Below are 18,898 nucleotides of genomic sequence, written 5' to 3'. Positions count from 1 at the left end.
AATAAAATGATTCAAAACTCAGTACTAGCAAAAAAAAAAAAAAAAAGCCAATGAGCATTTATTGAGCTCACCTCTCTGCTGGAGACCCTGCTGATCTCAGCTGGGCTTCTGCATCCATTTGTTAATTCGCTGGAGGTCAGGTGATCCCGGCTCTTGTTTTCCTTTTGGAGGCAGCAGGCCAGGTGGAGTGTGTACATCATGGTGGTGGCAGAAGTGGGAGAGAGCAAGCAGCAACACGCAGGGTCTCTTAAGCCTAGTCTCAGCGGTGCACTGCCACTTGTGACTCACTCTGTTGGTCAAAGCAGGTCACAGGATGAATCCCAAAGTCATGAAGTGGACATATATTCCTCATATGGAAACTAAATGGAGGGAAAGAATATTGCTAAACAGTAATTCAATCCACCATACCCATGTAGACATTATTAAGTGGTCACAATATTCTTTTCCACTGTGCCTAAGTATAGCTTTTATATCCTTAGCTGCCACAGTAATTGCTGGTAAACCTGCTAAATATGAGGGAAAGAAAAAAAATCTGATTGAGACTTCTGGTTTTACAAATTTTTAATATATTTTACAGAATAACATATCTGAATCTCAAATTCTATTTTCCTATAATGTAAAACATCACACTTATAATCTGAGAATGTTCTATTCAGTTATTCAGTTGAGACTGAGTCAGTTTGAAAAATATGTACATATACACTAAATATCAATGAAAATTGTCATTAGATTTTAAAATATCAATAATTTAGTTATCAATTACCTATATTTTGTTGTGTAAAGAGAACATTAAAAATATTTAGTAGTAGTTTCTTACTTTTCATTTAAAAAGATCCATACCTTTTCAGTTTTGAAACTAAAACCACACAAGAACATATATTAATGTTACAATGCCAAACACCAGCTACACAGCCACTTCTTGTCCACGTATTTTAAACCATATTAATAAACCCTAAAACAATATGTATCTTTCATTTATTCTGTTTATTTTTGAATTAAACTTTTAAAACAATTTCAATCTTTCTTAAATCGCTTTCTTCACATTTTAATTAAAATATTATCATTTGTTTCCTTGATATAGTTTCAACATTAAAAGGAAGTAAAATTTACACATTTAACATAAGAAAATGTAGTACTACAACTTGATTTTTATAAAATGAATATTGTATTTATATATATAAAACGTAAAATTTGACAGGTATAATTACAGATGACCCTCGAACAACACAGGGATTAGAGGCGTTGACCCTCCCAGCAGTCAAAAATCTGTGCATAATTTATAGTCGGTCTTCTGTATCCATGGTGCCTTCCTAGCTACTGCTGAAAAAAACCCACGTATAAGTGGACCAGTGCAATTCAAACCTGTGCTGTTCAAGGGTCAAATGTACAGTAAACCAGCATAGGAAAAGAGCGTTTTCCTGGTAACCCAATGCAAAATGCTTAAAGTGACCACAATAAGAATGGCTCTCAGTAGAATATAGGGGTCTGACTTTTATCGGTAGATGAGTCTATTTGCAAGAAGTCATCTCTCAAATTGAGCACTTTCATGAAAAAAAAATACTACTTCTTACCAATATGTCATTAATCAAACTACCGATCACACTGTGTTAACTTCCTAAAAAGGTTAACTTTAAATTGCATGTAATTAAGTAGCATACATTTAAAAAGAAAACAGCCTTTCCACAAAAGTTGCACAGGTAGAAAGCAATTTCAGCAAACCTCAGGCATACTTGGTATAATTTTTAAAGGGATTTTGAAAAGTAAAGTGAAAATGGACAGTTATCATGAAAGTAATTAAGTTTCCCAAAGTGGAGATGAATATATAACTGTAAAGTTGCCTCTGGATCTCTTAACAAATAACAAAAACAACTAATTTATCTTTCCCTCCTGGCCAATGATTCTCTTCATTCCCTTTATCCTTAGCTATAATTCTGTATGTTGGAAAGATGGCTGGAAAGCCAAAAGCTTCAGGACTTTCCTCAGGTCACTGGACTGATCTGTCCCTCCTCGTCCATTCCTCCAACGCTCATTCGGAGCCTCTGGCTCATTTCCCAAGGCCTCTCTGCTGGATGTCCTTTGCCCGCAATCATTGTTAGAGAGGAAATGAGCTTAAAACTTATTCTCAGTGGTCCTGAGTTTAAGCCCTGCCTTTTCCTACTAGGCAGACATGTGTCTTTGGAGAAGGTACTGAGGATCCCTGAGCCTCAATTTCCATCTAAACTGTAAAGGATGTGAGGAGATTTCTTTAAATTATTTTCAATGCTGTGAATCACTTTGTAAACTATAAAGAAAAAAATTAAATGCCACAATGATGATGATGATGATTTCAGACATCGTCATCTTAATATTTTATTAATTAAATCTCATAACACTACATGTTTACAATTGCCTAGGGTAAAGGCATACTAACTGTCCCAAGATAAATTCTTGTCTGGTATAATATTCCCTTCTGTTGAAATCTAAGGTAACTCAGTCAGCACTCAATAGATACAGTGATGTTGCTTGTGCCAGAGATTGCCTAGTTTCCCATCACGTACCTAAAGGCACTGATTTTCTCCTTAAAATCTTCATAACTTTTCCCCTTTTGCCTTTATGAGCACTTTTCAAATTCTTAAAACATTTCCACCTGAAGATGACAAAAGGCGCACCTATGACCTTTTACAACATAGCCAACCTGCCTTAACGACAACAGACATTCTAACCAAAATCCACACACTGCCCATATATTTCCACCCTCAAGATTTTTAATTAAATGATTTATTTCATATTTCTTAACATCCCTAGAGAAAGAGAGAAAAAGTGGCGAGCCCAGGAATTGAGATTCATTCAAACAACACATTTCATTTAGGAGAATGAATTGCAATAATTACTTCATTTCCTCTATATTCTACTCACTATTATTTAAATGTAAAATATAAACTCTCCTACTATTATGGATCCTTGAGAAATGAAGGCAAAATCACCCAACATGTTAAGAAGAGACTGCACAAGGTAGATATTTCATAGTCTATCTTTAACTGAAAACATTTCATGCAATTTTTATAGTTCCCACGTGCAGCCTAAGCCCTGGCATAAACTGATCTATGTGGTTTTATGAAGTGTATATATAGAATAAAAGGCATCTATAATGACTGGATTGACAAAACTGTAAAATATAAGGTAAGGGAAAAATCATCAATATTTAAGATGTATATACCAGTGGAAATTTGAAAGAATAAGAACTCGATTAAAAAAGGCAGCAGTTATCCGTATCAAAAGAAAATTAATTATTTTATGTGCAATAGACTCTCTTCCTTTTAGAAGAAGACTAACTTAAGATTGACCAAAATAACTTCACTTTCATGAAGCTTTCCAGTCTTCTTTTAAAGTTATTCAGAAAAATCAGAAGCCTTTAAAAATAATGTAAGTCAAAACTATATTTCATAAACCAAAGAAAACATACAATTGTAAAACATTAGAAAAGCAGGAGATTACATCTCCTTTAGGGATCTAGGGTAATGTGAGGCTAATGGTACAGATACTCAAACCAGAGTTCACTGCTATCTCCTCTTTTATTTTAAGGTGTGAAAAATTGGAATGCAATTCAAAATAACCCATGGAGAGAGGATAATGTTAGAATTAACAATACTCATTAATCTTATTTATTAGTTTCATTATAGTGTGATTTACTAATTAACAGAGAGATAATAGTTGACATTTCCTAAATTCTCATTCCTTGGAGAATTAGCTGACTCATCATTATTTCTATTTTACCTTTCATGCCTTTGTGAAAAGGCACACATTCTTTACGTGAAGGCTATTATTTTCCACTTATCTGTTCTTTTCCGGTTTAAGCAATTTATATTTGACATGCATAAAAAGTTTTCAAGTTCACCTAAGCATCACATCCTGCAAATTATAAAAGATATAAAAGACAATTTAAACATTCTACCATATACAATTCGGAGAGAAGCACAAAAGAGATACTTAGGTAAATGTTTCTAAGAACACAGTAGGTAATTTTCTTCATGTTCTTTATGCTACCAGTAGTTGACCAATGAGTCCGGAATTTCTTTCTTTGATTAAGGCAGCAATAATGGTGGCACCTTGCCTTAAACTTTCCTGTAGCTTCTGTTCATCCTGAAAGAAAAGATAAAACAATAATTATTTTAGAAAGAAAAGATATCAACACATTAAATTTAATAAGGACCTACCTCTCTTTTTTTAAAAAAATTATTTTTGAAAAACTTTATAAACATAAATATAACATTGTATAAGTTTAAGGTGTACAATGTGATGATGTGATATATACAGCAAAATTATTACTAAAGTAGGGTTATTTATCACACCTATCATCTCATATAGTTACCATTTTTTGGAAGGGGGGTGAGAACGTTTAAGATCTACTCTCTCAGGAACTTTGAAGTATACAATACAGTACTGTAACTATAGTCACCATCTGTACATTAAATTCTCAGAACTTACCCATCTTATAAACGGAAGTTTGTATCCTTTGACCAACATCTCCCCATTTCCTCCACTCCTTAGCCCCTTGCAACCACAATCACAGACCCTGTTTCTATGTGTTCAAGGAGACACTGCAAGGCTTGCTGTTCTTTGGGCTCAGCACTGCATAGAACTCAGACCACAGCCATTGTCCCAAATAAAGGAGAAACGCTTTTATAACCACTTCCATTATAGAAAAAATATCTGCTGAAGGTACCAAAAGAAGCAATGACACAATTTCAAAAGCTAATAATATGAAACAAAAGATTATTTTCCCTTAATCCAATACTGAAGACCAACTTTGGCTCTTCACTTAAGTGTGAATATTTCTTTGATGATACAAGCCTTCTTTTCACCTTTTTTTTTTTTTTTCCTGAGGGTTCTTCAACAACAGACTTTGTTATAAACTGTGAGCACTGGTGTGGAGGAAAAAAACAAAACAAAAAACCTGCTTGTTTTTGAAGTAAAGATCAGGCAGATTTGTGAAAAGAGTTATTTCACAAGTTGCTAAAATGTGATTTTCCCTTTGAAATCATATTGCCTATGAAATTCTGTTTTTTCTAATTATTTAGGCTTCTTGAAGATATGAGGGGATGATAATATGAAGGGAAAATGAAAGTGGAAAGAGAGTTAATATCTTAAATCCTTGGGTTATGAATTGTGCTAGGTTCAAAAAGAGGGATCTGGTAACCAATTTCTACACTTCGGCATCGTCCATAATGCCTTATCCCAACATTCAGTGTATCACTAGGACCCATTGTTTTTACCTCCTTCATGTTTCTTGAATCCATATACTCCACTCAAACTGCCACTGCCAGCATAATACCTCTGGCCCTGAATCACTGAAACAATCTCACAGTCTCTCTGAAGTCTGTCCTCTTCTATCCTATTTCCCACACAGCAATGAAAATACTGATTTTAAATAATAAAAATCTGATCACATCATTATCCTGCATAAAATCCTTTGAAGGCTATCTTTAAACTTCAGGATCAAGTATTAACCCTTTACCTGGAAGGTCTTTTATCCTTCCAGCCTCTTCTTACCATTTCCTTAAAATCACTCAGTTCTCCAAGCCATGTAGAACTGTTTAAGATTGCCCAATCAAGCCATTTTTCAAGGTTTCATCCCTTTGCACCAGCTAATCCCTTTGCCAGAAAAGCTGTTCCACTCCCTCTCCTGGCCTAGCTTACCCTAGTTACTCTGAGGTTCAACTCAGATATCAGTGACTCCTGAAATCTCCCTTGACTGCTATTCTTCAACCCAATTTGAGGGAGATGAATCTATACGTTTCCATAACTATGAATTCCTCTAGCACACTGAATTCTAATCGTCTTTTTAGCTGGAGATCTATTCCACCAGATGATCAGTTTCTTGATGTAAAGAATATTTTATCTTTGAATACAAAAAACTTAGTTCAATGCCTAACACACGGTTGCCCTCCACACATTATAACAAATTCAAAGCAAAGGAGGGTTGACAATGATAGACATATGTTCACCCTTTCAGTCTGACTCATTTGTTAACAATGACCACTATTTGGTTACTTTGTTTGCTCCTATTTACATATTTAGCCAGAAGTCTGGCAACAGTACAAAGAAGAATATTATCTTATGGAAGCCTTCCCACTACCACCACGCCTCCACTAGCCCAGGCCTGGGTTTCTCATCTATGATGATGGTAGTAAGAGATCACCTCTGCTTAAACTATTCTTTCCCATCAGTTTCCCTGATGGTGTTCTAAGAGGTGGAACTGGGGAAGATGCACAGGGGCTGAATGGTGGCTACTTTGCCTCTTGTGAGTGAGTTTTAATGACATTTCAATAATGGATTTCAAATGCTGTACCGGTTTCCGGAATATCAAATCACATTAACAAATCATTTAAAAGCCAAATATGTTTGAGCTTAAAATGTGATTCATTTATATAGGAGCAGATATCATTCATGACACACCATTTATAAATATAGAAATAGTATTCTAAAACTGAATAAAATACAAACCAACTACAGATATGTATTTGTCACTCAATAATTAATTAATTACAATGTTGCAGGGTATGATACACATCTACTCCCAAGTCTCATTAAAATGAGATATACAACAGATGATGATAATTAAGGTTTCCCATTCAAAAATAAACAGAAAAAGGTTATCTGTATAGCCTCTTTGAAACCAGTTTACACTTATAATGAAAGCAGCATGGTAACAAAGAAATGAAGGGGGGAAACCTGTTTAAGATCCTAGGGCTAGAAAAATCACATTTCTCTATCTTGGAATAAATCTTCCATGCTCATTTTGATTGCTCCACAACTTACATATCTTTAGCTACTAACAAATTTAAGTAAGATTGTTCTTTTAAAGATTACTTTGGCAATTTTTTATAGGCATCATTTGGAAAGACTAGAATTCAGTGAGAAGAACCTATGTTATTTCACTAAATATTTGTTTTCCCTCTCTGCCTGACCTCAATCATTCCATCTTTGAAAAATATGGAATTTTAAGAGCTGACTTAAACAAGATGGAGAGACATATATATACTAAGAAAATTCTAGTATGTACAAAAATTAGATAGACAGGGCCTCCCTGGTGGCGCAGTGGTTGAGAGTCCGCCTGCCGATGCAGGGGATACGGGTTCGTGCCCCGGTCTGGGAGGATCCCATATGCCGCAGAGCGGCTGGGCCCGTGGGCCACGGCCGCTGGGCCTGCGCGTCCGGAGCCTGTGCTCCGCAACGGGAGAGGCCACAACAGTGAGAGGCCCGCATACCGCAAAAAGAAAAAAAAAAAAAAAAAAAAATTAGATAGACAAACAATTTATGGATTTCAAACTCATTTCAAAATTCCATACCTCTATAAAAGTATTGATAACGTAAGTAAAAAATGCAAGGAAATAAATCTTTAAAAAGCATTTCCTGCTGAAAGTGGATATGCAAAACAGCGTTTTCAATCCTTGATGGAGATAGGGAGTGGAGGGGCATTACAGGTGGTCATTTTATTATCAATCATCCATATTTATGCACATGTATATGCATACATTCCTTTGTGTGCTCCAAATATTATATAATAAAAATGTTTAGTGTTAAAACTACGTGAGCAAGGTCAACATGAACACTGAAAAATTATGTTGATCGTATGCACTCTTGATATGCTATCATGAAATGGTATATACCTCTGTGGTCTCCCTCCTCAAAACCCATAACGCCAGTCTAATCATGAGAAAAAACATCAGACAAACTCCAATAGATGGACATAGTACAATATATCTGACCAGTACTCCTCAAAACTGTCAAGTTCATAAAAAACAAGGTAAGTCTGAGAAGTTGTCACAGCCAACTGTGGAGACATGACAGTTGTCTCCTAAGGAGACATGACGACTAAAGGTAATGTGGTATCCTGGAATAAAAAAAAAAATTGGTAAAACCAAGGTAATCTGCATAAACTATGGCTTAGTTGTTAATAATAGGGGAAAGTGCACAAAGGGCACAAGGGAACTCTGTACTATCCTCTGAATTTGTCTGTAAATCTAAAACACAAAGTGTATTATTTTTCAAGAAAAGATGTGTTTAATCAGGCTCTAGAGTCAGATTGCTGGTATTCCAATACTGGCCTTCACAACTGTCAAATATCTTTGAGCAAATTATCAAAGTTTTATAGTTCTGCATTTTTCATCTAAAACTGGGGTAACAATATTATCTACTTTATAGATTCTTCTGTAGGGACTAAGCCAGGTAAGACATGTAAATCACAGATACCTAACAAATATTCTATAATAACAGCTGCTAGAATTATTATTTTTATGGAGGGTACTGTTTCAGCCACAACAGAATAGCTGATAACACCTACTCACCATACATAACCATTAAATCTGGTAAAATCTATGTAAAAATGTGGTTTGCGGATCTAAGACAGTAAACAATGCATATCTACAGTCCTTGAAAGCAGAGACCATTCACCTCAGATGTCTTGTTGAGAGAATTTTTCGAAACTATAAAGAAGAGAAATAGAGTCCAAGTGAATGATGGTCTCTCTGGATATAAAAGACAGAGATTACAATTTAAAGTTGTCAAAGTGGCTCAGATTGCGTGAAAAACATCCCTGCGACGGGAGAGTTGCAAAGAAGTCCTAAAATTCTGCTGAAAATTCCCTTATTTGGCCAATTCCTAATCGGCACTTGCACAGGTAGACTCCATGGGGCCTAGCAGAGAATAATTTCTGGGAAGCTGGAGCAATGAGCAGAGATTTCAGAAGCTGCACTGCACTTAGAAGATTAGATGTGAGGTAGGCTGGAACAAGGAGACCTTGGTGAACACCCATGGCCTTCAGCCGAGATCTCTGAAAGATCATGCCCATAACCTAGGAATAAAGACAAAACTGAACTAGAACTGCCCTAACAAAGCTTTAACAAGCTCCAGAAGAGCAAGTTGATTTCCCAGTAACACACATGCTTGCCAGAACAAATTTTAATATTCTTTGGAGGAAGCTAAAATAAACTAGAGCTTTTATAATGTTCTGTAACAGATGGCATACAATAAAATATTACTTGACAAGTAACGAACACAAAGCAGCAAAAATAAATAAATAAATAATAAATAGACTACCCATAAACAAGAGAAAAAAAATCAATTTAAACAGACCCAGAAATGATCCATATATTGGAATTACCCTGCAAGGATTTCAAAATAACTATGATTAATATATTTTAAAAATAGAGGAAGAGAAGGAAACGTTGATGAAAACTGGAAAATTTCAACATAGAATTGGAATCTCAAATAAAAAAACAATTTTTACAATCTTACAATATAATACTTGAAATTAAGAATTAATTGACTGATTTAATATGAAATGGAAAGAGCCAGAGACAATATTAGTGAGCCTGAAGTGAAGTAAAAAAATATCCAAACTGAAGCAAGAGAGAAAAATGGTGAATTACTACCATAATCATCTTATACCTTGTAATCACATTACTATTCCATTTCCCTATTCCTTATCTACTGACACACCCTACCACCATCACCAAGAAACCTGCTTGGAACATTTAGAAAACTAAATATGGGTTATGTCAGCAGCCATGTCATCTGGGAATATTTACTCCATGAAACAAACAAAAAATTTGAAAAATGTTAACCCCATCCCTAGAAAACTAATGTGATGTAATGTACAAATATATGTACAGGACTAGACTGTAGGTAATATTGCTACAGCTGCACATGAGAGAACAAGGGAATTCAGAGCATGGTAAGATCACATGAGGCAGGAATGTTTCCTCAGGGTGACGGAAGCAAATGATGAGAGAAAGAGGAAGAAAATACTGTAGAGTCCAGGATGAACAAGAAATATTTTGGGACAAGAAATGGCTGATGCTTAGAGTGACATATCAATGTGATAAAGCTATTGTAAGAAGAGTGGGTACCCAAATTTTCACAATAAAAAATTAAGAAAAAGTCACCCAAATTAAATTTATCAGCAGTTTACTTACTATCTGTAACTCCAGCAACATTCATGGCTAGGCTTCAGACAGTAATTACTTGTTATCTTATTGTTCTGTTCACTTAAGAGCAATGTCAAATTTTTGATAAACAGTAAAAATTGCACTCTATCTTCTCATAAAAAAAAAAAATATAACTTCTAACTGTAAAATACAACATTCACTCTTTTTCTTGGTTACAGCTGTATTATAAACTAGAAACTGGTCCTAAAGGGAAAAAAAGGATGTAGTAATCAGGTTTCTTAAATTACTGGGAGGGAAAATATCAAAATGTTAACAAGAGTTATTTTTGGATGACAGATTTATGGCTATTTTTATTTCATCTTTATGTTTTGCTATATTTTCAAATTTTTCATAATAAACACTTTATTCTAATAAGAAAAATAAGTTATTTTAAAACTTAGTTTCAAGACTTTAAATTCAGAGACTAAAGTTGATTTGTTATCTCATAATATCAGTACTTCATAATTGTCTAGATTTCCAGAGAATATTTATCCCCACCAAAAACTTCAAAATCTGTACAAAGAAAACATTTTTGTTTGAATATTGCAATTTTCAATAAAAGATTTCCAAAAGAATCATATTAATAATTCACAAAGTTATAGCTTTTTGCTGATTTAGAGGTTAAGAAAGATATCATGGAAGTTAAGCTAAAAGTAACAACAAAAAATGTGTACTTAATTTTATTCAGCGTGTTACAGATGCTCATTGAGATTTTGAAGGGTTTCTTACAGTTGGATTTTTTAAATATCAGGAAGAATATTTTAAAAAATCAATATAAAATTGCTATTTTAAATTTTTATATCCTTGAACTGAATTATTTAGGATTAGAATTCACCATGGGTTTTAACCAGAAACTTATCATATTTAGCTATTTCTCTATCACTTTGTAATTTCAAGATTAGGATGAAATATGCTATGCTTAGATGGGGGCTTCCCTGGTGGTGCAGTGGTTAAGAATCTGCCTGCCAATGCAGGGGACATGGGTTCCATCCCTGGTCCGGGAAGATCCCACATGCCATGGAGCAACGAAGCCCGTGCACCACAACTACTGAGTCTGCGAGCCACAACTACTGAAGCCCGTGCGCCTAGAGCCTGTGCTATGCAACAAGAGAAGCCACTGCAATGAGAAGCCCATGCACTGCAACGAAGAGTAGCCCCCGCGCAGCAAGGAAGACCCAACACAGTCAATAAATAAATAAATAAGTTTATTAAAGAAAAAAAGATGCACAAAAGTTCTATTACCATTATCTTTTAAAAACATAACTTTAAAATTACTCTAGAGCAATTAAGTCTTGTCAATGGAATCCTGTACTTTAGGTTTTTTGTATGAGATATATATATATATGTATATATATAATTATTATTATTATTATTTTTTGGTTGATGGTAGGTTTCTTTCCCATGGTTCTATCTATCATCTTCCATAGAGTAGTGAAGTCTCGATGCACAAATTCTCATGGGACCTCTAAGCCTTTGGCAAGCTCTTTGGAAATCAGGGAAAATTGATTTCTTTACTTTCACTTTACTTTCAGGAGATTGGGAATGAAATGGCACCTCCATTATTCATAGCAGCTTTTTTCCCTGCTCCCCACCATCAACCTCACAATTTGGACAAGTAACGCCTGCAGTTTCAGAAATAAATGACGAAGAAGTAGCACTTTACAAATGTACAAGTGGTCAATTTTCTGTAATGTCATATCCTCAGAATTTCTTACTGATCCACTGTCCCTTTCAGTTTTCTCAAAGGACAACTTTTGGCAAAACTATACCCAGTTTTGGCAAAACTTAAAGAACTTTTTAAAAGGTATATTTCAAAACATTAAACCCTATCATTGTACTACACAGATATCAGTACTTGAATTAAAGAGGTATAAACAAATTTATGGTATGCTGTTAGAATCAAATTTATGTGGAGTTTGTAGGATCTTATCTCAAAGAATGGCAGGAAAAGCTATGACATCACTGTTCTCCAAATCTTTATAGACAACCTAAAAGGAAATCTTTTGAGATTTTCATCTTCCATACACATCATTCCTAAAGAACACAATGTACTCTCTTAAAAGAAAATCTATAAATTTAAAATATATGTATAAATGTATTATTTAGGCTTTAGATGTCTCAAGAGATTACACAGATCTTTTGGAAGGGTAAACATTACATTGTCTCAGCAAATTCCATACCGAAAGCCTAATTCAAGTTCCATGAATTACAAAACTGTCCTGAAGTTCAATTTCCTTATATTTTGGTATTAATATCTTTCTGCCATCCAACCTTGTTTTGGTGAACTCATGCAAAAATTATCTAAATGCCACAAAATTTCAATCACTCTAAACAAATAAAACCTGTATCTATATATGTCCATATATCTATCCATCCATAACACATACAATATACAAAAATACTAAGCTGTATAATTTAGAAACATTTTAAGTTTTGTTACATTTGTAAGGTAATTAATATCATATCAAAATAATTAGAGGCTAAATTTCCTTTCTGTATACATTTTGCTGATATAGAAGAAAAAAAAATCTAATGGTAACACACTGTCCCCTAGTGGAGATGAAAAGAAAAGTCCGTTATTTGTAAATTTCCAAAACTGCAGGAAAAAAGCAGCCACTTACTAATGGTTTGCGAAAAACAAGAGTCCTCTCCAAATGAAAAGTATTTGCCTCTTGCTCATTTGAGTGAAACAAATGTCTCCTGAAAACCTCGACAACAAAATACTAGTGAAAATGCACGTGACTTGACTTATTAACGTAAGTACCACACAGCAATTTTCGTCTCCTTTATTCTCCATGCCTAGCACAAGGTCTTGCACCTACTGAAGGTTCTCAGTAAATATTTGTGAAACAAGATAATTAATAAGAAAGAATTGGTCAAGAAACCCTGAGGGGGCAGCACTATTAGAGACTAAAGATTAGGAAAGACCCAAACTATGCAGCTCTCAGAGCCAGAGTGCAGTGGGGTAAAACCTGGGCAGCCAAAAGCACCAGACATCTGGCTTGAGAACACGCATTTCATTATCGTGTCAGTTATTTCTAGATCTGGGACTTGTCACACTGTCATACTTTATTTTCTTACATCATTCATAATATCAATTCTCCCACTTAATAAAGTTGAAAAATCTGTCTCATACACAATGTCTCTTTTAATTAGCAAAAGTGTTTTGATCCTATACAACTTACCCAACAGTTACCAAGTCCTGCTAGTTTTCTACTGTGACATCCCTCACCAGCTATACTCTGACCACTCTCAGTCTACATCCTTACCATCCTGTACCTAGATTCCTCAAGGATGTCTTAACTGGCTACTTCTCTCTGCCCATGGTTACTGTTCTAATCTCACTAGAACAACCATTTTCACTGTGTCAAACCCACATTACTTTCAACACAAACTTCGTCTTAGCATTCAAGACTATTCACAGTCAACCTAATCAATCCTTCTGACCAGTTTCCACTCCTTTACTATACTATAGCTTTACTATACTTCTGTGGCCATACTGATATAATCACTGTTTTCTCTTCTCCAGTAAAATGGTTTCCCAATAATTGTCTTTCTAATTCACAACAATTTTCAAATACCTGGCTGTGATGACTTCCTCTTATGAAATCATTTATTTTACTACACATCAGTAATTTGCATTATCATAGTTTGCCTCACAATCTCTTACAATCTTGTTAGGTTTGCATATGTATAGATCTTATTTTCTTAGCTAAATTGTAGACAGTAAAAGGCAACTCTCCCAAATTAAATTCTAAAATCAAATAAAGTACTATACCTATAGTAGGTACTCAGTAAACCAGATTAATTTGCTAGTTAATTCCATAAAGATCTGGCTTTATATATAACTATTAAGACATCTTTGAAGCATCGATGTTTTTAGATAAAGGATATATCATTATAGAAATAACCCCCTAAAAATAAAAATAAGAGAAAAACTTGTATCTATATTTAGAAACTGAAAAGGTGTGAAAAACTAGAAATTTGTGCTACATGATTCCTCTCCTATGAAAGAAAGCCTGGTCTCAGAGATAAGTGTAGGGACACTGCTAAATTTACACTAATATGTAAATTGTACACTAAATATGTACACTAAATTTACACTAATTCCCTGAGTTGAAGAAAGACCAGTGTCTGCAGATAGACAGGTATCATTTAGACCCTTGCAAAATTAGTGAAAGAACCCCCCTCACACCAAAAGAAGCCATATTCTGATGATACTTTCAAATTTAAAGATAAAAATTCAACAGGCTCCATCAGGCAATACAGATTATTTTCAGTAGATAAGAATGACTCATGTGTAATTTCTCTGAAATATTAAATACCCCAAGAAAATGGGATCTAAGGAAAAGATCGTTACCTAGGAATCCTGGCTGACTGTAAGAAGGACAAAAAAGCAGACATTGTGGGATATGCAAGGGCTCTGAAAGCATACCCATTAGTAGAGTCTTTCTTTAAAAAAAAAAAAAGGAGTACTTAAAAAGTTAACTTATTCAATAATGAAATAAATGAGGAAAAAAATAAGAACAAGACTCCTTTCAATGACTGTATTTCAGGAACTTACCTGATACCAAGATGTAAGTTATATATTAAGATATGAATAGAGAGATTTTTTTTTCCCTTAATGGAATACATAGCTGGGCAAGTCAGACAAACACATAAACACATATATGCATTCACAATAACAAGTTATGAAGAAAACAACAAACCAGTTTAGTATCAAAATGAAACCAGCATTAAAATTTCTAGACACAAAATAATTTAAACCTATGTAAAAAAAATTCTAAATAAACAAACATGGATCCACAAAAATGAGCAGTCTCTTAAACAAGAACAGACTTGAAAAATAAGAAATACAACTTTTACAAATAAAAAACGTTACAAATTTAAACGAAAAAAAGCCTCAAAGGATGGATCAAACAACAGATTAGACACAGATGAAAAGAAAATTACTGAAACTGAAGACAAAATTGAAGAAATCACTCAGAATTCATATTAGAGAAGACAAGAAATGGAAAATATAAAGAGGTTAAGAGATTTGGTAGACATGATAAGAATGTTTAATATATATTTAATCAGAATCCCAGAAAGGGAGGACAGAGACAATGGGGAAACTAATATTGCTTAAAAAAGTCCAGAATTTATAGCACATAGGAATTCATTCATAAAGTAAACCCAATGAATTCTGAAGTGGATAAAAAGGAAACTCGACAAGTAGACAAATTTCAGGGAAACCATGGAACACTAAACATAAAGACATGATCCTAAAGCAACTAGAGAGAACTAACCAACAGAGGACCAACAGTTATACTGACAACAGTTTTTCTCACAGCAATAATGGTGGCAAGAACACACTGGCATATCTGCAAACTGCTAAGAAAAAAAACCAAAAAAAACAAAAACAAACAAAAAAAACCCCCAACTCCCTCCAAAAAAAAACCTATCAACCTAAAATGCTTACACCTCCTACCCACAAACATTATTTATCAAAAATGAAAACAGAAGATGGGCTCCCTCAGATAAACAAAACATAAAATTTTATTCCTAAAAATACTCTGGCACTAAGGGATGTACCTCAGGTGGAAGAAAGATAATTTCAGAAAGACAATCTAATAAGTCAGGAAGGCATGGAATATAAAGAAGTAGCTTTAAAATGAGTATATAAATCTAAAACAAGAAGTGTCTTAAGAAAAAAAATAAAAGTAATGTACTATCTTTGAAATATTTTGTAAGCCTGAAATTATTTCAAAAACTTCAAGATTAATAACAGAGAAAAAAACTAATGAAAAACAAAAATCTTAATTAAACAGTTAAGAAAAAACATGAGAAAAGTAGAACAGACAGAAAGCAAAAAATAAGGTGAGAGTAACCACTCCAAATACTTTTTTTAATTTGAATAAATGTAAATGACTAACTAAGCCTATGGGTAAAAACACAAAGATTGTCATGTTGGATTAAAAACTAAACACAGCTACATGGCCTTTATAATAGCTACACATAAAATACAAGGACACAAAAGGCTGAGAGTCAAGTGACTGAGAAGGGTAGATCAGAGAGGCACTAACCCAAAGAAAGTTCGATTCACTGTATTCAGTATATTCACTATAAAAATACAGACTTTAAGACAAAAAGCAATATTACAGATAGAGGGGCACTACAAAAGTTATAAAACGTTTCCTTTACCAGAAGCACTTTGGGATATTGGGGGAAATTACAAACTCCATTTTGGATAAATCTGAGATTTGAGAGAGACATCCAAGACAAAATATCAAATAGGCAGTTATGAGTATAGAACACAGAAAATAGTCATTTTCAAATGAAGGGTATTTAAAATCATATAAGTGGCTGAGAATTCTGTGGGACCACACAGGACAGTGCTCTAAGAATCTGCAGCATTTAGGCATCTAAGAGAAGTAAAGAAGCTGGCAAAGAGTCTGAGAAGGAGCAGACATACTTTGTAGGAAGAAATCAGAAGTGTGATATTTACAGAACCTGAGATAAAAGGGTCATAAAGAAGAAAATGATACCTAGTTGTCCATCAATATTTACAGATTGTTATAGAAAAACATCACTCAGTTATACAGAGAGAAGGATAATTATTTTAATGGATTATAAAGCAAAGCAATGCTTTAATAATTAATAATTATTCTTCAAAGACAAGGTTTTTAAAAAATATATAAACTACATCACAAAATGTTGGAATATGAAGAGGGCTGAAAATCATACTGAATTTCTTATTTTACACAGTCAAGCCAATATATATTAAATCATCAATGATTTTAAGTTAACAAGAAAGAGAAAAAGTAGATATGCATATAAAACTCAAAAAACAATCAGTAGTAGTATGAAACAGGATACCACCTTACAAAACCACTAGGGAAAAAAAAAGCAAAGAAAATATCACACATCCTATGAGGTAAATTCCATTAACTAGAAATTTAAAACCAAGGCAGCTTGAGTAACTTGTCCAAAGTCACAAAGATAATGACTGAAAAATACAGACTTGAAATCAGGATCAGAATATAGAGAGTCCAAGCACTTAACAACTTTAGGGATAATCTTATCCAAGAAAACATGCTTCTGAATGACTAAAGTTTAGACCCATTAATTTTTTTGCTCAGTTTAATATCAACTTAAAAATATAATCCCTCCTGCAGTTTTTTAATGACTCAGCAGCAACAAGTTGGTTGTATGGTGTAACACACAGCATGGTACGCATGCCCAGCCCCCAAAACAGCAAAATAAGTAAATAAATAAAAACAACCAAATTAATTTATGTTTTATGATGTGAATATAAACTGATGAGAGAATTAAATCTCTTGGGTCAATAACAATAAAAAGTCTAACTTGGAAATTGAAACACTGGTTCCGGAATTTGTGACATCCAGACAAAAGGTAGAAGCCAGCATTTTTTAGTGAATATTGATGGAGGAATAAAAAAGGAGTTCTGTAAAACAGATGTAGGGGACATAACACAAATATTTATTGAGTCAAATGTCACTTTCTCTTATAGTTTATGTTGTCACACATATACATTGCAAAGGTAAGCAGGAAGCCTTGTCAATTTCAGTAACTATCATGCCATAAAATGATAAGCCATAGGGAACAACATATACCAGAGTCAAATTGCTAAAGCAAAGGCAAAAATTAAAATTTAAACCAAAACATACATTGATTTGACCGTCATGGTTGGTTGGGTTTGGCATGATCCCTGGCAGGATCTGTTTTATATTGAGACATGATGAACGTTTGCTTTCTGTGCTGACATGTTTTCAGTGAGGTGTAGAACATAGAAAAGGGTAGGCAACATTTTAATTATTTCTCCAGCATTATAATACACTGAGAAAGATCTGGGGAGAACACAAATAAGCAGCACATTAGAAATCTCCTGTGGCACTCTGGAAACCTTACAAAGGAAGCACTAACATGTTTTCCATTCACCCAGCCTAAGGCATAATTCTCCAGTTTCCTGGATATACTAATTTCATAAAGAATAATTTAAGTGTTATATAGAACACACACGATCAAAAGGAAAAGAAAACCTACAAAATCTTTCTTCCTTTTAATTGTTTATTCATTCTGATTGGGATTGGAAGGCCTTTAAAGACAAATAAATGCCTGATGGCTATAAATAATTAAAATACTAGCAGAGAGGAGTAATAATTACAAGAAAGAAAATGTCTGTCTGGATTATATACATGTCCAATGAAAATAGCAAGAGACACTGCTATATGGTGAACACTAAATCATAAAAGCAAAAATGATTGATAATCTTTATAGGAATATATTAAAAGACATTTAAAAGTAAACTCAAGTTCAATGACAGGAAGTTCTTATAAGTAATTATGTACATCATTCTTATAGGAAATATAATCCTCTCACAGAATGAAATATTTATTTCTGTGACTTGATAAATGAAAGGAAAACTTGCACTAAAAAATCTAGCCTGCTCAGATTTGTTTTGTTTGGATTCAAGCATTTTACTTGGAAATAAGTTCACATCATTGCAGGACAAAAACAAAACAAAAATAAAAACACACACAGAGATTACCTAAGAAGACTGTAGCTTACAGTGACATTCTTCTGGATATTATATGTCTCATTTTTTAAAAATAAGCATTGTGAATTTCAGGGAATGAAAGCTTGGGGAGCTTTTTCTAATTATTATGGAAGAAGCCTTGGGTTTTGCTCTTCACGGTCTCAATAATCAACACTGAAGGGACATCGTGATTTACAATCATTATGCTCCTTCTGAGGTAAAAATTTCTTGTATATCCGTTTATAGCATGCTATCTTTTTGCTTTCAACTAGTTATGTGCTGTTTAGAAGGAATAAAATGGATGTTTTATGAGGGAAACAAAATACAAATGTTTAATCAAAGAGTAAACAATTCCTTGGTTTTGACTAGGCATATTTTATTTTTCATTTGC

General features: G+C 33.8%; 1 protein-coding gene across 2 annotated transcripts in view; it reads right to left on the bottom strand.

The window, feature by feature from the left end:
* Positions 1–543: 543 nt before the first annotated feature.
* Positions 544–18,898, bottom strand: part of CRPPA (CDP-L-ribitol pyrophosphorylase A) — a 299,753-nt gene continuing 281,398 nt past the window's right edge. Inside the window, exons 10-11 of one of the 2 annotated variants that reach the window (XR_014295064.1) lie at positions 3,754–4,119; positions 544–2,626 (exon numbers count right to left, since the gene is read on the bottom strand). Coding sequence is in view for 1 of the 2 variants with exons in the window: in XM_082633139.1 (XP_082489265.1) it covers positions 4,015–4,119 (105 nt within the window). In the remaining variant the exon portion in view is untranslated. Of the gene's footprint in view, positions 4,120–18,898 lie in introns of both variants that reach the window. The other variant, XM_082633139.1, reaches the window with a different exon arrangement.

This window comes from Mesoplodon mirus (assembly GCF_964341445.2).
Source record: "Mesoplodon mirus genome assembly, chromosome: 9".
NCBI lineage: Eukaryota > Metazoa > Chordata > Mammalia > Artiodactyla > Ziphiidae > Mesoplodon > Mesoplodon mirus.
This window is presented reverse-complemented; position numbering and strand designations above follow the sequence as displayed.